Genomic DNA, 27,195 nt, shown 5'->3' on the forward strand with positions numbered 1-27,195 from the left:
GGCGATGCAGGGGACACCCCCGCAGCCCCCATTTTTTTCAATGCTACCGCCAAAGGTTTGAACTTTTGGTGAACAAACCTTAGGTGATAGCATTTTTAGATTTTTTGGTTCATGCAAACCTTTAGATGTGTGAAAAACGTCCTAAACTGGTCCAATCAACTCGACACTAAGCCACCTGGATACCATTCTCGGAGCTGGTTGTATTTTCCTCAGAGTGCTGCAGGAAACCGAATAACCAGGAAGAGGGACACCAGCTTGTGTGCTTGACTACAGCTACCGGAATTGAACATTTGCCAGTTGCCCATTTTTTTGACCAATCCCAGTGCAGGAGTCCCCAGACGTAGACGTCCTCCCTCTTATCCCCACGACTGAGGCCCAGGAACACCGAGATCTGCAGTAACTGCCAGGAACAGAGATCACCAGCTGCATCTTTTTCTTCATTTGTAAAGATACTGTAAAACCAGACCGAGTACTTACCTCTCGGGGTGAAAGTGCATGAACCTTTCTCAACTGACGGGCCTAATCAGCTTGTGACCCAACGTTCGGATTCTTCTTGCTACAAACTATTCCTAAGAACTTTTGCAGAGACTTTTCCGTTTATCTACCAGAACTGCTTTGTCCTATCCAAGACTTTAGTCCATGGACTTTGGCCTAGCCTATTGAATTGAATCTTAAACTCAAAATAGCTGCACTGCCTAAGAAATAACTATTCTTTCCATGTTCTTAAAACCTATGCCTTTTTGCTCCTCCAAAGTATTCTGAATGCCTCAGAAACTTAAGTGTAAGGTACTGAAGTATATTTGTGTAATTATATTGCCTCCTTCTTACGAATGTTTTAGGACAGTTAAATTGATAAGTATTTAATAAAGAAGTCTAAGAGTCTGAACACCTGCGATTGTAGACCTCTAACATCTTTACAGTTCATATTCCCTCTTGAGATAAGCCAGGCTGCTCAGCTCCGCTACCAAAAACTGTGGTACAGAGTTATACCTGTAGTCATAGTTGTGTGTAGTGGTCCCAAACAGTACTGGATACAAACTTTGCCCAACACTAACAGTGGCTTTACTTTGAATTTAAAGTCTTTACATTGTGGATTACTCACCAGAAGTATTCAATTAGTTTTCTATTGTGATCATTAGCTTTGAAATAGTACTTGGCCATTTGAAGATTTATCTTTGCCTTTAGTGTAAATAAATATTTATTTTACTATAACTACAAGCGTAGAACAAGTTACATACCAACTGGTAACGTTCTTTCAACTGGATGTTCCTCCAACGTATTCCACATCTTTGACATGTAATGTCCACGGCTGTGTAGTTTGGAATCTTTTTCGGCACAGTGCGTCCTGCGTTGATGGCGTCTGGTAGATTTCCCTCGAAGGCCTCTTGTCGAGGGCGACATCACTGGATGTTATAAATAGGATGCACGGCGCCCGTAGCCTCCGTTTATTTTTTCCTCTATATCTTGCGACATGCCCATATCCAACACCTGCTTGACTGCACATAGCCTTGCGGAAACGTAAGCTGCAATACCATAGGAAATTCTCCAGAGGGGTAGGCTGGGAGGGCGATGTGGAATACATTTGAGGAACATCCCATCGATAGACGTTACCAGTTGGTAACTTGTTCTTCGAATGTATTGTGTCCAACGTTTTCCACATCTTTGACAGACTGCCAAAGCAGTACCAGAAAATGGCAGAGGGAAAAGAATTTAGAATACCCAATCAGATGGCAGAATAAAGAACTGCCTTACCAAAGGCCATATCTTGACCATGAAGCGTATCCAGGGAGTAATTTTTGACAAAGGTGTGGATAGAAGCCCATGGGGCTGCGTCACAAATATTCCTAATAGAAACTCCCCGCTGCAGGGCAGTGGAGGTAGCCACGCCCCTAGTGGAATGAGCTTGCAACCCTTCCAGAGGGACTTTGCCCGCCAATCGGTAACATTCAGCAATGGGGAGGATAATCCACCTGGACAAGGTCTGTTTGGTAACAGCCTGACCCAATCGGTGTCCAGCATGCCCCCACAAAGAGTTGACAGTCCACTCTGTCCCTGGACATCCTAGAAATATAAAAGCTCAGAGCTCACCTAGGGTCCAACCTATGGAGTCACTCCTCTTCCTTACCAGGAGGAGGATAGAAAGACTGAAGAACCACTTTCTGGCTTAAATGAAATTAAGATAGTACCTTAGGTAGAAAGGAAGGACGTACCCTCAGTACAACCCTAGCTTTGTGGAACACAGTAAAGGGCGGCTTAGATGAAAGTGTCTGCAATTCACACTCACTGCGAGCGGATGTAACCGCAACCAAGAACGCAGTCTTGAAAGACAACAGTCTCAAAAGGACAAGAGTGCAAAGGTTCAATTGGAGGACCCATCAGGAATTTGAAGACCAAATTCAGATCCCAAACCGGCACCTGGAACAGGGACAGCGGGAACACATTAGTGAGCCCTTTAAGAAATTGGGAAATCAAAAAGGAATCTTACATTCTTCAGACGAGCGCCGCCACGTAACCTTTAAATAGTACCTACTTGAAGGCCCCTGTGGGCCAAAGAAAGCGAGAAAGATCGAACCATGGGAAAGGAACACTGAAAAGGATCAACATTTTGTCCCCAGCACCAGTCGAAAAACATATGCCAATGGCAAAGGGATTTGGTTGCTGGCCACCTGGCTGAAAGCAACACCTCCATCACGTAATCCGGGAGGTCCCAAATCCTTATACCGCAACCTTTCAGATACCAAGCGTGAAGGTTGAGAGTCTTGACCTCTGGATGGAGAACCCTACCCGTCTCGGCAGGGAAGACTGCGTGGCGAGCAGATGGCAGTTTCTAGAAGGTCCTGGGTGCCACGCTCTCCTGGCCCAATCCGGAGCAATGAGGATCATGTGGGATCCGAACCTCCTTAACACTTGCGGAATGACTGGGACTGGAGGAAACGCGTACAGAAATGGGAATGACCAATCCACTACGAAGGCTCCTCTCGGAGGAAATTCCCTTGAGCCGAATATCCCGCACTTCCAGTTGGCACTGGTCACAAAGAGATCCACGAGAGTTTTCCAAAGGGCGAAGATCTCCAGAAGGACTTCCTGAGCCAACTCCCACTCGTGAGAGACTGCTCTGCCTGCTCAGAGCGTCCGCCGCCGCATTCTCCTCTCCGGCCAGATGAACTGCCTAGAGTGATATTCCTTGCTGGATTGCCCAGAACCAGAGCTGCATCGCCTCTGCACAATGGGAGTGACCCTACACCCCCCCTCCCTTTTTTGTTGCGTTAATGCATGGCCACTGTACTGTCCGTCATGATCAGGACACACTTCCCCTGCACAGACGGCAGAAAGCCTTCAGGGCCAGCCTGATGGCCCTCAGCTCTAACAGGTTGGCGTTTGGACTCCGACAGAGACCAACGACCGCTGGTGGTCAAATCATAAGCCCCCGCCCCAGCCTGTGAGGGAAGCATCCGTCACTACTGTCACCTCCGGCCACGGTTGCCAAAAGGGCTCCCGCTTCATCAGGTTCCCTTCGTTGGCCCCACCACAGCAGATCCGAGACAGAGTGTGGAATCTGAACAGGATCCGACATTTTTTCCTGAGAATTGTGACCACTATCTTGAGGACACATTTCAGGGATCTCAGTCTAGCCTCTGGCACCAAAATAATGCAGGATGCCATGAGGCCGAGCAACCTTAAGAATTTGAAAGACTGGAGACTCTGGGCATGTTGAAACTTGTCCACCATCTGCACAATGTGATGAGCCCTCACCGTGGGAGGCGAGCACGTCCAAGGACGTGTCCAACACAGCCTCGATGTACTGGAGCTGTTGGAAAGGTGTCAGATGCGACTTTTTGAAATTGAGGGAGAAGCCCAGCTTGTGGACGGAGCGGCAGGTGACAAAGATGATCCATCGCGTGCTCGGGAGAACGCGCACGGATCAGCCAGTTGTCCAGGTAGGGGTAGACGTGAATCCCCTTCGCCTGAGGTATGCTACCACCACCATTAGCTTGGTGAAGACCCTCGGGCGGAGGTCAATCCGAATTGCAGGACCCGAAACTGAAAGTGCAAGTCACCAGACGCAAACCTCAGGTACTCTGTGCTTTGGATGAATCGGCACATGAAAGTAAGCATCCTGTAGGTCCAGAGACACCAAACAATCCTGAAGTGAAAGGGCCTGGAGGACCTGAGAAAGAGGGACCATCTTGAATTTGTCCTTCCTGAGAAGTTTGTTCAACCACTGCAAGTCCAAGATGGGTCTCAAACCCCAATCTTTCTTTGGAATCAAAAAATATGGCGAATATCCCTTGTTCCTCTCCGCTACAGGCACCAGTTCTATAGCGCCTTTTTCCAGCAGGGTCAAGATTTCCTGCACAAGGAGCGGATCTGGAAGCTTCAAAGAGATTCTGCGGTGGATTGTCGTGAGGCCGCTTTAGGAAGGGAAGGCAGAAGCCGTGGGCTATTGTATCCAGAACCCACGCATCCAAAGTAATGGCTCGCCATTCTTCGAGATGCTGAGAAAGTCTGCCCCAACCGGCAGACGGAACCTGGCCTCATGGTTATTTTGGAGCGGCTGTGGCAGCGCCAGAAGGCAAAGAGGCAGCTGCCTGAGCGGCTTTGGCAACCCTATTTCCCCGACCACCACAGGTACTTTTACGCTGACCCCTTTGACTGGCGGCTCCTCTCGTCCTACCAAAGGACGAGAAATGAAAAGAACTTCCCCTCCACTGCTGTCCCCTAGGATGAAAAGGCAGAGGTTGACGCACAGCTGCGCTCAAAGATTTCGCCGCAGCTTTTGAGACCTGCAACCTCTCAAGGCTCTTGTCAGCCTTGCTGCTAAACAAATGGATACCATCAAAAGGACATGTTCAAAAGACAGGTTTGCACATACGGAGCAAAACCAGACTTCCGCAACCACGCAAATCTGTGTATAATGGTGCTCGCAGCCATGGACCGGCTAACACAGTCGACCGTGTCCAATCCCGACTGAAGGGATCCACACGTGGCATCCTTGCCATCTTGCACGAGAGCAAGGAACCCATCCCTTTCTTCCCCTTTGGGAATCTGCTCAGCCGCAAGAGAAACAATTCAGTGTGTGAAAATCTTGCTAAGGCACAAGTGGAGTTGTCTGACGTCAGCGCCATACGCTCCGCAGAAAACACCTTGCGTGCCCAACCATCGAATCATTTGTCGTCCCCATCAGGAGGGATGGTAGGGTACGCCGCCTGCCTCGAGGTGGCCGAAGCCACCTGAACCACCAAACGCTCGGGAGTGGGGCGAGATGAAAGGTAGCTGGGTCGCTACCGGAAGGGCAGTATTTTTTAGTTCACAATTTGTTAACTGCCGGAAGAGATCCCGGTGTCTGCCAAGCAGACGCCACCCTTTTCTGCAACGTCAAATGAAAAGCTAACAGCGGGTCAGAGGACAGACATTGATCCAAAATATCTGTTAAATCATCCTGAACAAAAGCTTCTGGAGGACTAAACCAACCAAGATACTCAGTGAACCTAGCCATCAGTCTCCTGTAGGAAGACTCAGCATGAGCCCCAGGCTCAGGCCTGCCAAACTCCACCTCAGGAAAAGTGTCCAAGACACTGGCATCAAGAAGAGAGTGCCGCAACTCTACCAATTGACTGTCGCCGGAAAAGACAGGAGCCACATCAGAATCAACAGGGTCAAAATCCAAAGCTGACCTCTCCTCCTCATAGATGTCATCGAGAGGGAAGAAAAACACCTGCTTTGGGACAGAAGAGGGTCTGGAATCCTTAACAGGCCTCAGACTTGGAAGTAGCCTTCCTTGGATCCACAGTACCAGGGATCTCTAGCCAAAAGGCCCCGATGGCTTTGGCGTCGACAGCAGCGCCAAGGGCTGGTGCGAAGGCAAAGCTTCGACATCCGTATCCGACAGACATGGTGCCGAAGCCGACCTAGAGACTTTACCAGGTTTCTGCAGGCTTGCTGGGGACAACGACCAAGACCTGGAAACAGGTCACTTGCGATCATACTTAACCTTGTCCGAAAGGGACCTTGAAGGTTCCAGATGAGACTCGCGCCGAGGACCCGAGCACGAAGACGCACGAGCCACGGATCGAGATTGTTCCTTGCCAGCTTCTTCCGATGGTGCGGACGGAACTGTGCCCTGGGATTGAAAAATCGCCAGCATCTACTCCCTGAAGGCTGCCTATTACTCCAGAGTCGAGGACTTAGTCGGACAATCCACTTTCCTCGCAACGCCATCCTCCGAGGACTGGGAAGGCAACCGCGCTTCCTGGAATGCTGAGACTAGGACGACGAATGGCAGTAACCACACAGGGACTGAGATCAGACACTCCTGACGCGGAGAGTTACCCCCCCTCAAATTGTCGGTGGACATCCCCTTAGAAGTTTTACGAGTGTTACTGGGTTTAGAACCCCTACCTACCAGGAGCTTCCCCTTACTCTCCCGCAAGGCCTTAGTAGTCAGCGACTGGCATTTAACAGTCGTGGGTGTCACGACTCTCGCCAAGGCACCACAACAAATGCAGTGAGGGTCCGTAATAGACATCTTAGACGTGCAGTCCCGGCAAGTCTTAAAGCCAGACCGCGGAGTCTGAGGGGTCGAAGAAGAAGACGTGTTCACGAGGAATACACAAGGTGTGCTGAATCTCCGAAGCAAACACGTTTGCGGAAAAAAAACAGAACTGAGGCTACGGGCGCCGTGCGTCCCATTTAGAACATCCGGTGATGTCACCCTCCACGGAGGCCTTTGAGGAACATCGACCCCACTCCATCGACTCACGACGCTCTCTGCCGAAAAAGTTTCCGAACTACACAGCTGTGGACATTACATGTCAAAGATGTGGAATACGTTGGAGGACACAATCCATTCGAATAAGTGTTTCTTTGGGCCTATGCATATACCAAGTTTTTATACTTACCTACAGCTCACATCTCCCTCCTACGATAAGCCTAGTTGCTCTGACATACTACCAAAACCTTTAGACCTTTAGAACAGATGTATACTAGAAGTTGGGACTTTGTATACCAAGGGAATACTTTTATAAAGTCCTACAGTAAGTGGACTTTAAAAAAACTGCCCTAACTGGTACAATTGCATGTGCCTTCTAAGACACTGTCAAAGGCTGCATCTCCAGGGACAAGCCATATCAAGCGACTCAATCTGTGGTCCCAAGGCGGAGCAGTGAAGGCACCTGGGGAGGGTGGAATAACCCAAGTTTTGTTGAGTTTTATTAAACAGATTCAGCTAATTCAGTTTCTGAAGTTGAGGTCGGCTAAACAGACCCCCAAATGTTCCATGCCAAAATCATAGGGTATACATGCCCTTGCTATACTTCACCTCCTCACATCTACAGACCCAGCTCTGCAGTGGCACAGAGCAAGTTAAAAACTAACATTTGCATCAATGACCGCTGCCGAGACAAAGACCCTGCAGGCAGAGTTTTTTTTTTTTTTTTTTTTAAATCACGTTAACCACCGAGCCAAATTATATGAATTGCATAACTTGGTCTGGTGCCAAATACATCTGTAAATATAATCCATGTCTGTATTAGACAGACCTTGTGGACAGAACGGGAGGCCACCCTATTCTGATTAATAGGGACACCACCTTATGTCTAGCCAAACTTGCTAGGTGTTCGGCAGAATTGCATGCAGTACCCTCTGGGACCACCACATACAATTAGGACTACAGGTGTAAGCAAAACCAACCTTTGGTACAAGTCTCTACTACACAGTTTTTGGTAGCAAGCTGAGCAGCCAGGCTTATATCAAGAGGGAATGTGAGTGGTCCAATTATGTTAAACAGAGGTCTATCACAGTGGTTCAAGTAGACGCACTCAAGGTTTCTTGGTAAAACACTTGTTAATTTATTACAGTCATTTAGAAAACATTCACACGAAGGAGGCAACTTAAACACAAATATACTTCAATACCAAACCAATACGTTTGAGTAAATTAGGCTCCCCTGAAGTAGGAGCAAAATGGCACTTCAGTTACTTTAAATAGGAGGAAAAAGGCACAAGTTAATAAAATAGATCAAATACTTTTAGGCAGTGCAAATAGTTTCAGTTCACTAGAGGACTCAATTCAGTTCGATAGGCCTAGGCCAAAGTCAATGGACTAGTGTCTAGGAAAGACTAGTTCTTGTAGTAAACGGTAAAGTCTTTGCCAAAGTTCTCAGAAGTAGTTTGTACAAAAAAAGAATCATATGTTGGGTCACAAGCTGATTAAGCCTGCAAGTTGGGAAAGTTCCACTAACGTTCACTGAGAGGTAAATTCTCTGAATCGGGTTGGCACAGTACCTTAATATAAAGATGCTGCTGAAGACGTTGGTTCCTGGCAGTTGCTGCAGATCTCACTGTTCCTGAGCCTCAGTCGTGGGGACAAGAGGGAGGATGCCGGGAGACTCCTGCACTGCACGGGTCAAACAAGCTGGCAAAATGGAAAATCTTCTGGTTCGAGTAGCTGTCGCCAAGCTCACAAGCTGGTGTCCTTCCCCCAGGTTAATCCTAACCAGCTCTAGGAATGGTATCCAGGTGGTTTACAAGTTGATTGGTCCCACCAACTCAAAAGAAGAAGTCGTCCTTGAAGGGGCTTCTCTGTCGAGATGAATGCAGTTCGGACCTGCAGCAGGGCTTCACCGGGCAAACCAACAGTCCAGGAGTTGCAGCAGCCGTCCTCTTCCAGCTCGTCTTCAGTTCTTTCGTTCCAGTGGTTGACTGTTTTCCAGTCCCAGAGACTCGCCTTTTAAACAGTTTCCTCCCTTTGCTTCCAGCCTAGCTATCACTCACCCAGCAGGGTGGCTGCCCTTGCCGGACAGTCAGACAGCCAATTATGCCAGTGTATTTGGGTCTCCTAGGAGACTAGGCACAGGGAGTTTTGGGCACCTCCCTCATTTTCTGCCACCCCCTTCACACTCAGGCGCCAGAGGTGGTCTTCAATCCTGAAACCCGCCAAAGGCGTACGAACAAAGGGACCAAACCGGTTTGGCGTGCGGAGACAAACTCTAGAAGGACCTTTCCAAAAAGAAACAGAAAAAGAAGACCGGGACCTGTTTAACCAAAAGGGCTTAAGGCGCCATCTTGAAAAACATGGCTCCCGCGATTTTTAGCTACCGGTGTTCAGGGTCGTGAAAAATCATGGTAGTTCATTGTAAAACCACTGCCACCAGCCATTTCGATAGGAAAGGGTAGCATTTGGCTGCTACATGAGTTTCTAGATATAGGGGATACTAGGTAACCCCTCCAGCATGCACTATAGTAAGATAGTGCCTGCTGGGTCTAGGAATTTAAAAAGACTAGTTAAGTCAATTTAACCTTAAAGTCTCTGGGATACAGTTTATCCCAGAGAAGGTATTTAAACCTTGGGACAGCCTAAAAGGCTTCCCTGTGCCACTGCACTGAGGGTGCTGTGACAAATAAAAGATGCCTATGGAGTTGTCCAACACTCCATAACCAAAGAAAAACCAGAAAACAAACAGAATTAAAAAGTTCAAAGCCACAAAGTTTAGCAAAAGAGCTGGGTGTCTCCAAGGTAGAGAGGAATTCACACATTTTCAGAATTCTCCCGAACACTGGGGAGAATGGCTGAACAGCAAGACTAGTAAGGAGGCTGTGAGTGGTCAAGGGTTCAGTTAAGTAAACAGAGTACTCTTAATAGAAGTTAAAATATGAAAATAGATATTTAGGCCTCAGACAAATGAAAACACTTGGGCGTTTATTTTCTTTTTTGCAACTTTCCCTCCATAGTTTGCCTATGGCACCCATTCTTTTTGCTCGGTTTTTAATCCAGTCCTCACTTTTTGAAGGATAGTGAAGCCTTCAGCCTAATTTCCCTTGCCTTTTGCTCACTTGTTATTGGGGAAACTGATCTATTGGTGTCAGTTATTCTGCATTCGCATCCATTGCATGCAGGTTATCCAAAGTAGTAGCTAAACATGGTAAGGCTAAAAAAAAACAAAAAAAAAAACAAAAAAAAAAAACAAAAAAAGTCAAAAGTATCAACAAGGAACTGCTGCCACCAGTTTGTCCTTAAGCACATCTTAGATAACCAAAAAAATCCCTTTGAGTTTAGTAGTCTAGGGTTATACAAAAGAAACCCCTCTTGCACTGCCATTGTAAGAAGCATTGTGCGATGTTAAAGCTACCCAAAAAGGCAATAAATTCAAAAGACTAAGGGAAACAGATTGCCAGTACCGACAGCCTGAAGGACTAGTCAGTTTCACCATGAGAGTAAAAGCCCAGTGGAGTAAAGCTGAAGGATTCACTTCAAATAGTCAGAAAATGGTGAAAAAATAAAAGCAAAAAGTTTGGGCTCCATTGAATATGGAGAGGAAACTTTCCCTCGAGAGAAAACATTTACTGTAGCGGACACTTTTACTTTAATAGTCATGGGCAGTTTTGTATTTTTCCACTTCATGCCAAATACAGTACCATATACTCTAAAATGGCTGTGCCACTAGATTCTCACGTGTCCTTTTGGCCATCTTATCTTTTGACCTTACTGCCCTGGAGTGGCTGGATTTTTCACATGGTAAGCCCTTTCCATGTGAAAGTGCCAGCTTTCGCAAGCATAGTGGCAGTCTGTGTGGCTGCATGTTGGTGGCTGGGTCTGTCTGGACCAAGTTAGCAGTCCCAGGTGTGTTGCTGGGCAGATGCTAGAGGCTGACCAGGATTGGCCATACCCTACCAGTATGAATGGCGCAGATCCTTGTGATTGGTTGGCTGAGGGCAAATCCAGCTCAGATCATGTATAAAAGGATTATTTCCTGCAGCCACTCTTCAGATCATTTTTGGAGCAAAGTGTTAGCACAGAAATGGAAATTCTCCCCAATTCCCTTCAACCTTCGAGATGCCCATTGCAGGAATTGGGACTTTTTAAATTTGAACTCCGAGTGAGAGACCTTTTTCTGCTGCTCATGTGTTTTTACATGACTTGGATTTTGTGTTTGTTTTTGGAGTCTGACAAAGGGCTGGCGGATTTCATTCCGAGCCATAGGTGCCCTGCAAAAAAGCCACTTTCTGTCCATGGCCAGCTCAGCCCTGGGTACCACCAATAAGTTGGTATCATTGGATCTGAGCGATCTCACCAGAGGCGCTCTCAGCGTTTGTCAGATAAACCGGGCTACTCCCAGCCAGGCATGTGTGCATTATAGTCAACAGACGGAATTAGGGCAAGTCAGTGCAAATTTCTACTAGCCTCAGAAATATGAGCTCTTCTGTTCAATCCTTCCACTATTCTGAATTATATCTGAAGCCTAGCACAATCCCTTTTGCTGAGTAGATCAGTAAGCTACAGCAGTAATACATTTGTGCTCACAATGGCTCTGGCCACTGTAACAGCTTTTCTTAGACAAGTAGACATATCTGAGACAGCAGTCCGATGTGATAGGCATATACCAAGCTATTCAGATGTGCCCGCATATTCAGGTTATGATCCAGGTATACACCCAATGTCTTCACCCTTCTGTTGTGCCCAGTGGTGGAAATGGAAAAAACTTGGAGGGGGATCCCATTTTGAAGGGGCGAAGTCCAAGGAGGCAGGGTTCAGAGGGGGCAGAGCTGGCAAATTGACTTCCGATCAAAGCATATGTTCAAAATAGTTTAAAAACGGCGCAATTTATTTCATGCTATGAATAAATTCCACTTCCATAGCAAAACGAGGTCTATGAAAGGAATTTAAAGTGAGCATGCAAAGGATCTAATCTGCCTCACTGTGCGAGCCCACTGCACACAGAGCAAATTACTCCGTGTGCACAGTGTGCTTGCACAGTGCGGCAGATTAGATCCTTCACAGCTCTCACTTTTTCAAGGTTGATTGTAGTGACGGCTCTTCAAGAGGCCACAGGCTGGGACAGAGTACAGTCCCAGCCATCCTTATGGCTTTTGCCCGGTGTCCTGCTCATGACTCCAATGTGCTGCTCTGCCCGTTACTTCATACTGTAGCGGGCAAGCGTTTTCTTTTCCCGCTTTTTTTAAACGATCGAGCACAGAGCACTCCCGGTTGTTTGGGGCTGACTCTGGCCAGATCCCGAGATTCAGCACCAGATGTTTAGCCGGATCCGGCGAGAGCCAGCCATTGGCCACAGCTGGTTGTGCCGTGATCCTGCCAACAGAAAGTGTTGGTACTCTGGATCTAGCTTGTGTCCCCTAGTCCCAGAGCCTACGATCAGCTCAGTTTTCTCATAATTTGGTGCCAGGCCATTTTGGATCATCCATGCCTGAATACCCGTACACTTACCGATTTTTACACCATCTAAATATTCCCGATAGGGGGATTACACATTGCGTGTCGTCAGCTTTATTTGTAAATTGAACTCCCCTGTCCATGAGCAGTTGGAAGAGTGATACAGTAAAAACATTGTATAGGTACAAGCATGCACCCTGTAGAACCCCGTACTGCAATTGATCATGGGGTGCTTCTGCACTTCTACTACAGATTCTCACCAGTCCGTCTTCCAAAAAGGATTTCACCCACGCTATTAGAAAAATGTACTACCTTCTGCAGCCTTTCGATCAATAAGGAGTGATCCACCAAATCAAAAGCAGCAGGTGGGTCCAGTAGCATGACCAGTACTATTTGACCCGTGTCAAATCGACTGTAAAATGGTTGACTTCAGGTACAAAAACAGCATAGTTACCTTAACGCAGACTGCCATTTATTAAAGATGTCATTCACCAAGTGGTCTAAAGTCTGCTCATAAGCTACTCTATCGAGTATCTTGAGTAGAAAAGACCTTTTGGCATCGGTCTATAGTTTGCTGGGGCAAAAAGTCAAACTTTTTTTTTTCCCCCAAAAACGGTGTTCGGGAGAATGCTCATTTCTGTGCTAATTTTAACCTCAGAGACCCCGAGCTCTTTTGCTGGACTTTAGGACTTTCTCATTTTAACCCTGACGTGAGACCTTTTTCTCACTCAATGTTTTGGATTATATGTTTCCACAGTTTTTGGAGTCTGACAAACTCCACAGGCATTTGCTTTTTGTATGGTGACAGCACCTTCAGTGCAGTGTCACAGAAATCCTATGGATGTCTAAGGTTTAAATACCTTTTCTTGGGTGAACTACAGTTCCCAAGAATAGTAAAGTGAAATTGACCTTACTTACCTTTTTTCTTTGTAGGTCCAGCCCACACCATCTTATGTGGGGGGCTGGAGTGTTACTTAGAAGCGCATTATCCTACTTTCCCATGTAACATTTTATGTTACCCTCACTACTTTAAATGGCTGGTGGCAGTAGGTCATATTTTCCTACCATTGTGCTTTTCTACCGCAGGCTGAACCCTCAACTGCAGTACAGCACCCATGGGTGACCATTGTGTCAAAACAGCGGTCTTATTTTTTCACCATTGTCAGTTTGTGAGGTCTTTCTTGGCTTTTACTCTGTGCACTTAAACAGGTTTGAGCCCTTTGTCTTGGGCGGGCTTCAGGGCTGAAGCCCGCCCCTTGCTCCAATGTATCTGGAAGGACAGTATGTGAGGGAGGGTCCTGAAACTCCCCGGTCCTTTGTCTCTAGGAGTGCCTGAATGAAACTAGTCCCACTTGGCTGGCTGTCCTAAAGGACAGCCAACCTGCTGTGTGATGGACAGCTTAGGATGTGCATGAATGGGAGAGTGCAAAGTCTGCCGCTCCAGGAGCATCCTGAGGATGCTCCAGAAGCAGGAAATCCCAATCCAGAGTCCCCTCACCAGACTGCAGGACTGAGAGCACGGAAATTCCAACTGGTGTCCAGCATTCTGCATCGGTGCCGTTTACCAAATGCTGAAACAGCAAACTGCCGCTGAAACAAAAAGAGCCCGTAGCTGCTGACCTTTCAGAGTACTGCCGCAGGAGCCCTCCAGACGTCCTCCCTCCCATCCCCCACGACACTCAGGAACCAGGGTCTGCTTGGCTGTAGCAATATGGAATCCAGCTTGACCACCTTTTCGTCTAACCAGAGGTACTGTTTGGGCTTGGCAGTACTTACCTTGTTGCCTTAGGTCATGCTGTCCCACTCGAGGCTTGCACCTACCTGGAGTGTATTTCAACTTCCTTTACACAGGCTTAACAGCTTGTGGCCCTACAAGTGATTTTTCTGAACTCTAACTTTGTGTAAGACTTAAGTGCATCTGAACTGTAGACTGTGTCCAAACGACTTGGGATGTCCTGGCTCCTTAAAGGCACTCTTCTCAATCCATTGACTTTGGTACAGCTTATCCCCCCATAGGTTGTGGCTTGTTAAACACTGCTACTGCTGTGAACGCCTCATCTAGACTTCATTGGAGGATTCAGTTGTCCTTACATTTTCTGAGAAACTAACCTTTTGATTCCCTAAACCTTTCCTTTCTGCAACTCGGAATCTACAAAGTATATTAGTTTAGGAACAAGTTACTTACCTGTAACTGTTGTTCTCCAGCATGGGTCTGGCATGGATTCACATGCTCATGAATATTCCCCGTCGTCAGGCTGGGAATCCTCGGTAAAGAAAAAACCAGTATCAGTTTCGTTTCTGATCTGTCTTTCGTAGTAATAACCAATCACTGGTCTCTGCGTCATACTGACCACAGCCAATGACTGCCCTCTACCTAAGCACCGCCTCTGGCAGCCATCTTCAGATTTGGAAGCACGTGAAGTGGCAGTATGACCAAGTGAAGAGCCGCAGAGGGGTAGGCGGGAGGGTTCGCATGTGAATCCATGCCAGACCCATGCTGGAGAACAACAGTTACAGGTAAGTAACTTGTTCCTTCTCCAGCATGGGGTCTGGCATGGATTCACATGCTCATGAATAAAGAATACATAGCAGTACACACATGCACAACCACGGGAGGTGGCAAAGGCTCAACATTAAGCATCACATCAACTCAACATTAAGCAGCTTACCTCCTCACCAGGCTCACCTCAGGCGAACAGGTTGCGCAGCACTGCTTGGCCGACCCTGGACTCCTCCCTGGAATCCCGGTCGACGCAGTAGAATTTCGTGAAGGTGTGCGTCGACCTCCACGTAGCAGCCCTGCATATGTCCAGCAGGGGCACACCAGATAGGAACGCCGTGGTAGCTGCGATCGCTCTGGTGGAATGGGCTCTCGGACGGCCAGGTAGCGGTCCGTTTGCCAACCGGTGACAGCACATGATACAGCCGGAGAGCCATCTGGAGATGGAAGCCTTCGAGAGAGCCTTCCCCTGATTGACAGGTCCAAAGTTCACAAAGAGTTGTGACGTCTTCCGAAAACCCTTCGTGCGGTCCACGTAGAACTTCAGCGCTCTAGCTACATCCAGCGAGTGCAAAGTCCTCTCAGCCGGCGACGAAGGCGACGGGAAGAACACAGGTAACACCAAGGGTTCGTTGAGATGGAAGTCCGACGGTACCTTGGGCATGAAGGAGGGGTGCGTCCTGAGCACTACCCTCGTGTCGTGGAAAGTCAAGTACGGGGCCTTGCAGGAAAGGGCCTGGATCTCTCCCACTCGTCGTGCGGAGGTGATGGCCACAAGAAAAGCTGTTTTCCACGATAGAAACTTCAACGGGGCCGAGTGCAGAGGCTCGAACGGAGGTCCCATGAGCTTGGTCAGCACCACGTTGAGCTCCCACGCCGGGGCCGGAGCCTTCACCGGCGGGAACGATCTGAACAGTCCCTTCATGAACTCTTTCACCAGACGATGAGACCACAAGGACGTCCGCCCCGTGGTTCTGGTGTATCGGGAGATCGCAGCAAGATGAATCTTGGACGCGTGTGCCAGACCAGCTTTGGCCAGCGTCAGCAGGTACGGCAGTACTTGGGGGGCCGTAATCCGTAGAGGGTTAATCTTCTGTGCGTGGCACCAGACAGAGAACCTCTTCCATTTGTGTCCGTAGCATTTAAGAGTCGAGGACGCCCTGGCCTTTGCAAGAACCTCTCTGCAATCGGCCGGTATGTCGTATCCTCCAAACTCTAGCGCTGCAGGAGCCAGGCCTGCAAGTTCAGCGACTTCGGGTCGTGGTGGGGGATGGCGCCTCCTTCCCTGGAGAGTAGATCCGCGTCCGCCGGCAGCTTGATCGGCGGGGACGCTGACAAGTCCAGAAGGTCCGGGAACCATATCTGCCTCGGCCACGCAGGTGCGACGAGGATCATCCTGCACCGTGACCTCTTGAGCTGGTTGACGAGCCGGATTAGCAGAGGCAAGGGAGGGAACGCGTAGAGGAACAGGCCCTCCCAGGGGAACGAGAAAGCATCGCCCATGCTCCTCGTCTGGGGAAACCTGCTGGCGAACCTCCGGCACTTGGTGTTCGTCGCCGTCGCGAACAGGTCGATCTGGGGTGTGCCCCACCGTCGGAAGAGGCGATCCACCAGATCCTGCCGTAGTTCCCACTCGTGGCACGAGCGCAGCTCCCTGCTGAGTGAGTCGGCGATGGTGTTTTTTATCCCTGCCAGATGAAACGGCACCAGAAAAATCCCTTGGGCAACGGCCCAATGCCACAGGTCCTGCGCCTCCTTGGACAGCGCTGGGGACCTGTTTCCGGCCTGTTTCCTGATGTAAAACATGGTGGTGGTGTTGTCGGTGAAGATCCTCACCACCTTGCCCTTGAGGGACGGAAGGAAGGACCTGAGGGCCCAAAACACTGCACGGAGCTCCAGGACGTTGATATGCAGGGACTTCTCCGTCGGGAGCCAGAGTCCCCTTGCGTGCAGATTTTCGGTGTGCGCTCCCCACCCTTCCAGGGAGGCATCCGTGGTCACAGTCTCCTGGTGGGCTGGGGTCTGGAAGTCCATGCCCGCCGTCAGATGCGCGCGGGTGCCCCACCACCGTATCGCTCGTCGGAAACTCTCGTCGAGCTTGATCCTTTCCTCGAAGCTGCCCGTCGTCTGGATCCAGCGCGCATCCAGGAATTCTTGCAACGGGCGCATCCGGAGCCTGCACATGGGAATGAGGTAGATGCAGGAAGACATCATCCCGAGGAGGGACTTGATGGACCTCACTTTGGCCGCGTCGGCCACCAACATCCGTTGCACCTTGCCCAAGATGGTCCTGGTCCTCTCCTCCGACGGGGAGGCCAGAAGGGACACTGTGTCGAGCCTGGCTCCCAGAAACAGTGCGACTTGCGCGGGCACCAGGTGGGATTTGGCGTAGTTCACAAAGAATCCCAGGTCCGTGAGGAGTTGGACGGTCCTTGCCGTGTGGACCACGGCGAGCTCCCTCGTCTTGGCGCGGATGAGCCAGTCGTCCAGGTAGGGGTAGACGTGAATCCCCTCGCGGCGCAGCTGCGCCGCCACCGGTGCGAGGCACTTGGTGAATACCCTGGGTGCCGACCGTAGTCCGAAGGGAAGGGCTTTGAACTGGTAATGACGCCCTTGGACCACGAATCTGAGGAATTTGCGGTGCCCCTTTAGGATGGGAATGTGGAAGTAGGCATCCTCCAAATCCAACGACGATAGGAAGTCTCCTTCCTCCAGCTGACCCAGGACGTGCTGGAGGGTGACCATCCGGAACTTCTGCGCCTTGATGAACTTGTTCAGACGTCGCAGGTCTAGGATGGGGCGCCATCCTCCCGTCGTCTTCTTCACGAGGAAGTATCTCGAGTAGACTCCGGAGCCCCGAAGCCTCTTTGGGACGAGTTCGATGGCGCCCTTTCTGAGCATCGCCTTTACCTCCAGGAGAAGTTGAGGGACGTGAAGTTCTTTCCTGGCCACGGGGGGGACGCGCGGGCACCTTCTTTGAAACTCGAGCACGTGGCCCCGGGCCAGGGCGTCCAGCACCCAACGGTCGGTGGAGATGGACTCCCACACGCTGACGAAGCCCGCCAGCCGGCCTCCCACCGGGGTGCTTCGGTGGGGGCCCGACCCCACGGCCGGTTCAATTCTGCTTGGACGCGGCCTTGCCGCCTTGACCTCCTTGGCGACGACGGCGGGGTCCGCTAGACTTGCCTCGTCCTCTGTAGGCCTCTTGCGACGACGAGCGGGCCGCTTGACGGTAGGAAGCGAAACCGCCGCCGGAACCTTTGGAGGCGCCCTTGCCTCCGCCGCTCCGAAAGGGCGTCCGTCGTTGCAGGACTCCAAGGGCCCGGGCCGTCTCAGTATCCGCCTTGATGGCCTGAAGGGAATCGTCCACTGTCTTCCCAAACAGGTTGTTCCCGTCGAAGGGCATGTCCAGGACTCTGGTCTGGACGTCCTGCCGGAAGTCCGTAGCTTTGAGCCATCCACGACGTCGAAGGCAAACGCCGTTGCCCAGCTGGCGGAACCCGGTGTCGGCGATGTCCGTCGCCACGGTGATGGCGTGGTCCGAGGCCACCTCACCTTCCTGCAGGATCTCAAGGGTCTCCGCCCTCTTGTCGTCCGGCAGAAAATCCAGCAGGGGAGCTATCTTGTACCAGAGCTCCCTGTCGTAGCGGGCCACGATAGCCAAGGCGTTGGCCGCTTTAATCGTCGTCGCTGCCGACGAGATGACTCTACGTCCCATAGCATCCAATTTCTTTCCCTCGCCGTCCGGCGGGGAAGTCGATGTGGAGGCCGCACCCCCCCCCGCTTTCTTCCTGGCTGCCGCGGAGACGACGGAGTCCGGGGTAGGCTGCGCCCGGAGGCATAGGGGGGCCGTGTCCCGGTACTTTTTCTCGTACCGGTCTCTTCTAGCTGGCGTCGTGGAAGGGTTCTTGAGGAGGGAAAGGCCCTCATCCCAAATGTCGTCCAACAGAGGCACTGCGAGGACCGTCTTCCTCTTGGCCTCGCGCCGCTGATAAAGGAAGCCTTCCTTTTTCTTCTCCTCAGGGCAGAGTTGGAAAAGCTCGGAAGCCCTGGAGATCATGGAGTGGAAAGATCCGATCTCGTCGGGCGGAGAAGCCCTGGTGGGAGGCGACGACGGAAAATCCTCGTCGTATGCCTCGTCGTCCGTACCCGTCGCTGCCGTGTCAGTCCCCGTATCATCCCCTCGGGTGGACGGGGAGGAGGGCTGGAAGGGGCGCGACGGTTGAAAAGGAGGTGGTGGATGGGTCCTTCTTTTCTTGGTAGGGGGAACACCAGAAGGTCCCGGTTCTGGATCCCCCGACGGGAGAGGTTCCTCCGTCGGTAACGGTAGCCTCGTCCTTATCTCGGAGCATAAGGACTGTATGGCCAACAAAATGGCCGCCGAGTTGTCTTGCGGCGCTGGCAGAGGGGAATCCGACGGGCGAGCAGGGGCCCCGTCGGTATCCTCGACGATGTCGTCGTCACCTGCGTCGGGGTTCATTCCGACGGGCTGGCCTTCTTCCACGCCTAGGCCGTGGCTTAAGACCTCGATCAGCTCCTCTTCTGAGGTTGAGGCCGAATCTCCGACGCCCTGCCCCCCCTTCTTCCCCACGGAGGGTTTCACGGGGGTCCTATCGATGGGCACAAAGGAAGACTCCCTCCGAGGAGGCAGGGAGATTCTGGGCCCTGAGGTCGCCACCACTGGTGCAGCCACCACAGGCTGAGCCAGGGCCGCCGCGACCGTTTCGATAGAGGGCTTGGTCGGATGGATCAAGGCCTTCACCACCTTAGGTGCGCTCACCGCCTTATCCTTGAGGGAGGGGGCACTGCCACGCTCCTCCTCTGCCTTAGAGCTCGACCGGGGCCTCTCCAGGAGCTTCGCCGGGTGCTCGGCCTTCCTCTTACCCGACCCAGAGCGTTGGCTCGTGGTTGATGGTGCCGGGGAGGGTGCGCCCTGCCTGGCGCCCGTAGAGCCCGACCGTTCGGCGCTCCCGGTGCCAGCGGACTCGCGGTGCTTGGCCTTATGTTGGGCCCCCGTCGCCGGGGCGCCCTCAAAGGTCTTAGAAGACCGCTCGGATTTCTTCTTCTCGCCAGACGGGCTCTTACCCTCCAGCCAGTTGGCGAGACGTTGATGGCGGTCCTTCATGGTCCGTTCCGACATGTTGCAGCAAAACGCACAGTCCTTCTCCACGTGCGTCTTGTCCTCATGAAGGCAGTAAAGGCAGAAAGAGTGTTCGTCCTCCTTGAAGACGTTCTGCAGCTGGCATCCAGGGCAGACCCTGAACAGCTTTCCGGGCGTCGAGCTTCCCTTCTCCTGGGCCATCTCCGAGAGACCGGGCCTGAGAAGCTTCTGGATTCCTCCGAAGTGTAGCTCGACGAAATCTTCACCCTTGAGGGGCACAGATGAATCCGACACGGGTCCCCGTTGATCGGATGTAGGATCGGTGGAGCTTGAGGCTCTTTTGACCGAAAGAATCGAAGTTTTTTGTGAAAAAAGCGCGAAAAATAGCACTAACGCTCGAGAGCAATAGCACGAGGATCCCAACACATGAACGTGCAGTAAAAATCTGAAGATGGCTGCCAGAGGCGGTGCTTAGGTAGAGGGCAGTCATTGGCTGTGGTCAGTATGACGCAGAGACCAGTGATTGGTTATTACTACGAAAGACAGATCAGAAACGAAACTGATACTGGTTTTTTCTTTACCGAGGATTCCCAGCCTGACGACGGGGAATATTCATGAGCATGTGAATCCATGCCAGACCCCATGCTGGAGAAATATATAAATGCAAATACTATCCTTGTGATTGAAGTCACCTGCGAGTGTAGGAGAAATGTATTGAGCATATCCAAAGATTATTCACTGGCTTTATTGATTCTGAAAAGTTATTTCAAAGTTAATTCATATTGTTACATTCTGCCTTTTTAAAGAACGCTAATTTAAAAAGGGACGTTAAATACCTTGAGTGCAAGTGTTACTTGGCTACTTGCATTGACGGATTTCAATTGTACAGGTCTACCAGCTCACATTTACCCCTCTTATGGGCCTGGCTGCTCAGTCACACTACCAACTTGTGTAGTACAGACCTATACCAAAAGGTGGGTTTACCTTATTCCAAGCAGATAAGTCTGGTGTAGTCTCACACAGTGACTGCACCAATTCTTACCAAACACAAAGACCCCACTAAGGAGAGCAGCCTGCTGAATACCTGAAGCTAGTCATTAGAAGATCGCCAGACACCCTCAACTTTCCCAGCGAAGCAGATCTCAAGACCTCAATCGGTGCTTCGACCCCTAGACTAGTGGGAACAACCAGTCCCGATCTCCACTTGAAGATCCAGTCACGGGAACCTCTCAAACAGTCCATAGCCCCATAAATCAGATTTTCCCAGGGATCACCATGCAAAGGAGCACGATCTTCAGTCCTTTGTTCCAGTGAGGTGCCCAAGTGTTGCAGGTTTGAGGATTCTTCCGGTTGGGTAGAACTGCAAGATGCAATCCATGCAGACCTCTTAAGGACAACAGGATAAAGGAAGGAGTGCCAGTGACAATCAGTTTGCAGGAGAAGATGCTCCAGGAAAGGTTCCCTTAAAAATCAGAAGCAGAAATTCAGGGAGACGGTGACTTGTGGCAATCTGACAACCACCAAAGTTTGGTATCCCACGAGTGAGCCGTAAGTCTACTGTGCGGGCCAGGGACACTTATGAAGGCTCTGAAAGGCTGGATCCTCGAGTGCTTTGAGATTTGTTGGTCCCACTATTCCAAGAGTTGACGCACAGACTAGGATCTTCGGATATCAGGCAGAGCAGGGCTTCACCGGGCCAGTCACTGGCAAGGTTGCTGGGCCACTGCAGACATCGTCCTTGGGTCATCAATGGACTGCTCTGCTTTGAAGGATTCTTAGCTCCAACAGAGAGCTCTAGAATGGCTGCACGAGTGCTCTCATCCAAAATCTGATCTGGAATCAAATGGAAGACCACCAAAAGTAAGGGACAACTACTGGTTGCAAATGCAGCAGTAGCAGACTTTCTGGCACCATTGATGTGGCCTGGGACTTGACAGTCCCAGCCCTCTTTCAGGCCCAAACACATTCAAAGGCTCACTAGCCCGCAAAAGCAGCAGCTTTCCCGGGCAACTGTATGATCTTATAAAGACATTTCCGACCCAAGACAGGGAAAAGGCGTAAACTACAAGAGCAAGCGAACATCTTGCGGCAGGGCCATTTTAGGTCATGTTTAGTAGCCATACCCTAGTAACAAATGTGCACACCAAATATAATGCGAAAATGGCAAAACTGCCACCAGCTTGTAGTTTGGCACATATAAAAGCACTAGGGTGATACAAAAGTATCCCCATTGAACTGCACTGCAAGGTAAAGTGTGCAATGTAAAAATACAAGAATTCAAAGGGGAAAGTCTCTGAAGGGACTGCTCAACTACAGCATAATTAGTGAAAGTGAAATGAAGCTGAAGGCTTTAAACCTTTCCCTTCAAAAGTAAGGAAAGGATCAACAAAAAGATCAGGGTGCCAAAAAAAAGCTATGGAGGGAAATTGGAAAAAGAAAAATCTTTCCTACAATTACTTTCCAAAATTGAGCCTTGGGACTCTGCAGATCCTCGGGTTATGAAACAAGCAGCATTTCCCTGCAGTTGCAGCTCTGTCATGCAGAGGCTTTGCAGGACCAGTTTTTTTTTTTGCCACCAAGGTAGTCTCATTTTCTTCCAAGTGTCATCGCAGCTCGCAAGCCGTCCCTCTGGGGTAGTCACCGGAGTGGTGGTCTCAGTGTGCCCAGCTGTCCCAAATCTGGTCCATCAGGGCATGGACCTTTGAACTAGCCAGACCAAAACGATGGTGACCACTGTACCCAAACACCCTGGGCTTCCTACAACGAAACCAAGGCACCAATTCAGAAGGCCCAGCAGTTCAAGGAACTCCTGCAGTGGTACCCTAATGAATCTGAGCGCAGGGGGAAAGCGTAAACATACCCATTTTTCCCCCCGCCCCCAATAAAGTAAAATTTGTATCTCTAGTACCCTTGCTTAGCCTTGAATTATGGTCTGGTTTGCTATCCTTCACTGGGTCTCCCTTAAGGCATTACTGAACTTGAACACGTTGGCTCAAGTCAACACTTGTGCTATCTTCTTAAGGAGACCCACAACTTCTTTAAAAGACTTATTGGGACTTAAGGCCAGTAGGCCTCTTTTCTAGCTAGGGAGAAACTGGTCAAGGTTAGCACCTTAGTTCTAAGATTGTCAGGGGTTTGCTAACCTTTCATCGCAACCTATTAATTCCTCAGACTTTATTTCTTACCTGGTTTTATATTTCTTCATACACTTCGAGTACAAGGGGGACCAGGGATATCCCTCACATGCAAAGCAAAAGGTCCAGTTGGAGGACCTTTATCGATGATATGAGAGGGAAACCCATGGCGAGCACTGCGACATGAGGATCCCCTCGGAATCTAAATGCAAATCACTGACAAAAGTGAATTATTATTTCAAAGACTGATTCGACACAAGTCTTCCAGGCACTAGTAATTGGACATGTAGTGAACAGATGGGATACAGGATCGGCATTACTACACAATTAAGAGAATAAGAGCCATGAAGAGCTTGGCTGAAAACGTGTGTTGGGTCATGGTACAAGCACAATTAAGTTGCAAATGAAGCATGTAATCCACAGCTCAATCTCATTTCTCTTAGAGGAATGGGCGTACCAGCAGAGGGGTTTTCCTTCCTGACAATCAGAAAGCGCTAGAAATCTTAATTCTAAAGAACATAAAAGGAGGTGCTGTTAAATACCCAAGAGCAAACTTAAATTTGGTTTATGTATTCAGAGACTACCTGAAGCATTCTCGCTGAAGATCGAACTGACACCTGTACAATTAATCTAAAAAAAATTGAGAATGAAGGTGAAATGTTCTCTCCTCAAAATGTAGTGTTTAATATAGGTCACACCTTTGTATTGTACCGTTTGGTCCCGCCCTCACCGCTTCAAAGCAGCACTGCCCTAACAAACCAGTACATTATAAAATGTTTTTAAAAAAAAGGAAACCCACAACCGCGAAATGCATCAGCAAGGTGCTAGATTAGTTGTGAAGCACAGCCAACATAATAGATACCCGAATCGAGATCAAATATGCCAAGTTGATTACATGCAAGACAGGCTCTCCAATTAATCACCATAAACTAATATCCTTGATCTGTACCAAAATATGCACCTTGCCCAACAGCCCACAACCCGAACACCTATTCAGGGAACAGGACAGGCCCTTCCCTATTCACCACAGTTTCGTTAAGGATGGTGCATGTTCCAAGTCTTTCAAGAGTAGACTTCCACCCATTCCCCCACCACAAGATCCTGTGTAGAACATGGACAGCTATTATTGCTCGACCACTGCAATGTTTAAGGGATAAGGATTATAGAATATGCTGAGATTCACTGTAAAAGGTCGACTTATTAACCAAATAAAAAATAAATTATGGAATATTTATGCTTTCGAAATAAAAATAAAATGGTGATGCATCAAGAACTATGTAGTAAGGCCAAAGAGCGTATAGGGACCAGGAACAAGAGTTACTACACATGAACTAAGTTTGGGATTCAGAATTAAGTTGCTGAGAGCAAAGAGAAATTCAGAAACAAAGGTTGCACATCCAAGTGAATGTTTGCACCATTCCTAATGGATCCACGCACAGATCAATATCGGAAAACCTGAGCACTGGTCACTTGCTCCAGCCATGCCAAAAGAACATGGGTGGGGGAGTGGGGAAGCAGCAACTACCACCCATAAGCAAAGGCTTGTCTTTACATGCAAATGGGTTCCTGGGTGAAATGCATTTTATCTACTGATTAATAGTGAGGATCTGCACCCCAAACGAACAGTGTGGGCTTGCGCAAAGTCCTTAATTTGCCATTTCCTGTGATTAAGTTCTCTGTGGTGCACACCTCCCCGGATCTCATGAAATCTAGGTTCCTTGTCAGTGCTTTCTATTGCTGTGTGCAAAGGGGTTTTGTCCGAATTTTCCTACATTACCTGCTGTGTGGTAACAGTTTAGGTTGCTCTTCTTTGCATAGTATAACAGTGATTGGCTGATGTGCATATTACACCCAAAGAAACGCCCCCAACCCCCTATTTTGAAATTCAGCTTCTTTAGGAAGTATTCTTAGGTTAAAATAGTTCAGGAAATCTCACATTTAGTGAGTAAATGTTCATCATACATTCCAATATTTTCTAAGCTTTAATGCTTCACTGTTCTAGCTCGGATTACTGCAACTCTTTGCAAATTCCCTGCTATTTAGCCTCAGCTGTTGAGTTTGCCGAGGGAAGAACCTGCACTGCCGCAACTGTTAGTCACGTATCTTGCATTGTAAGTTGAACTAAATCCACTTTGGTTTCTGATCAATTAATGTGCCACCATTTCTTTGAACATTTACTTTTCAGTAACTATTGCCATGTTAGAAATTAACTGCAAGTCGAAGGCTTTTTCCACTAATTATTTTCATGTACTCGCTTGGCAAAACTGCATTTAGTTCAATTTTTTCTTTCTTCAACTACAGCTTCCTTGTGACCGGCACTTTCTTGTGCCAACAAGGCTAATCTATTCAATTACAGCAGCAATAGAATAATTTGAGGCAATTCAAGAATTACATATGGAAAGTGCCAAGCTAATGGGCCACTTGTCGTTCCCCTCCTCCCCCAGAGGCCCACTATGGTACCTGACTGGACAACGCCTGGATCTTCACCGCGTTCCATGGGACGGACTGGTTGGGGTTGTACACGGCCTTCACCAGCACCTTCTCTCCCACCTTTGGGACGTGGCCTTTCACAACACTAAGAAAAACCAAGATGGGAGAGTGAGCATCCTAAGACTTGCACCTTTGGGCTGCTAAACAGTCCAATTACTATGTCACAGGTTCGGACAGATTCTTGGGCCGGGGCTTACGACTGGCCTAGTAGGGTGAATAAGGAAATCTCAGACTAGCTCACTGAGGTTTCAAGAATGAAGAAAAACCACAGTGGCTCACAAAGGTTAAAACAGGTGGCAGAGTGGACCCCCACACTGAGCCACTGGAATTACTACAGGTGAAGGATAGTGCCTCTGATTCACAAAGGCAGACAAGCGTGAGGGCCAGGAAATCACATACTGCCTTGCTGAGAACCATGGGGGAATCAGAATGGGGCCCATGTCTGTAGATTAACAGAACTCACAGACTGACAAAGATGAAGGACACAACCCAACAGACCTCACTGTGGCCACAACTTGCAGAGAAAATATAAAGTCAGAAATTAAAGGAGGATGATTTCCATGTGCACCAATATAAAAGGTGTTTGAGGGCCGTAAGGGCTACAGAGTCCTGTTTTGTGTAGAACTCTTCCCCGGAGTGGCTTTGGTAAAACCATGACCCAAACTCACAAGCTCCAATTCCCTCAACTCACTTCAGACATTATGAATTTCATTAGACACCATCAATTCCACCACTCACCCTTGATTTTCTCTATCAGATTCTAGTAGAAGGTGCATTTCTAACTATTTTGCAACCACCCCCACCGAGATTAACCTCACAAGCAAAGGTTTGCTATTCCTCTCAACACTCTGCCCCCCCTACCCCCCATCTAGATTAACTCACCTTACATCATTACTTCCTTCCCCCACCAGCCACCCTGTCTCTGCCCTACCCTTGCTCTTTATCAGGTCCACTTCCCCTCAGACAGAGGTCATGTCCCTCGTGCACCTCACTCATGCTTTGCAGACCCTAGCTCCTGTACCGCTTCCCAAGAAATTGACCACCTTGCCTCACAGGCAGCAGTTTGCAACTTCTCTTAGCTTAAACTGGTTTATCTTAACTCAGACAATGATCCCCTACTATCCCTCTTAGACATGTTTCCCCTAGCCTCACAGACCCTGGTGTTTCCAGGTAATGTTCATCCACCCCCTGGCTTTTGCTCCCTCAGTCAGGAATCCTCCACCTCCACTCAATCATCCTGCATGTTTCACCCCCCCCACATCCAAAGAAGCCGTGACTCACTAACCATCACTCTACCACAACTGTTTTACTAGCGGTTTTCCCCTTCGGATGGTAGTCTTACCTAAGCTGGAAAAAGACCTCTTCGTCCACCACTCCAAAGTAATCATGCAGACTGGTGACGATCCCGGTGAAGACTCTTTGCTTCTCTTCCATCTAGCGGAGGAACGAAAGATGGGGTGAGGGAGAGCGAGCAGGCAATGCCCGCAGTATCTGACATTTATTCTCGGTCACTTCCTCACAATAGAAAGCTACCTTTGATCACAACACTAATGAGGCTATATATCCGAGTCCAAAGATGATAATCACAGACCTTTGCAGAAAGGGGTGGGGGGGAATAATCAAGTCAGATCAAGCAGTCTTGTGTGAGGGGGGCACCTAATCTATGCTTCACCATTACAAGCCCATGGAGTAGAATACAAGTAAAATGAATTGGTTTGCGAAGATAATTTTATTTTCAAGTTTGAATCTATGTTCAAAAGGCACCAACATTTAGCAGACACCTCTTTAATCCAAGCTGGAGTGCT

At 49.3% G+C, this 27,195-nt stretch overlaps 1 protein-coding gene across 4 annotated transcripts in view; it reads right to left on the reverse strand.

Moving 5' to 3' along the window:
• Positions 1-27,195, reverse strand: part of CCAR2 (cell cycle and apoptosis regulator 2) — a 456,719-nt gene that overhangs the window by 291,675 nt on the left and 137,849 nt on the right. For 2 of the 4 annotated variants that reach the window (XM_069617699.1, XM_069617698.1), the window contains exons 4-5: positions 26,733-26,824; positions 25,361-25,475 (exon numbers count right to left, since the gene is read on the reverse strand). The exons of the other annotated variants lie outside the window; for them this stretch is intronic. In XM_069617699.1, the coding sequence (XP_069473800.1) occupies positions 25,361-25,475; positions 26,733-26,824 (207 nt within the window). The remainder of the gene's footprint in view (positions 1-25,360; positions 25,476-26,732; positions 26,825-27,195) is intronic. 4 annotated transcript variants of the gene reach the window in all.

The sequence above is a fragment of the Ambystoma mexicanum genome, chromosome 10, assembly GCF_040938575.1.
Source record: "Ambystoma mexicanum isolate Mex_15411 chromosome 10, UKY_AmexF1_1, whole genome shotgun sequence".
Lineage (NCBI taxonomy): Eukaryota > Metazoa > Chordata > Amphibia > Caudata > Ambystomatidae > Ambystoma > Ambystoma mexicanum.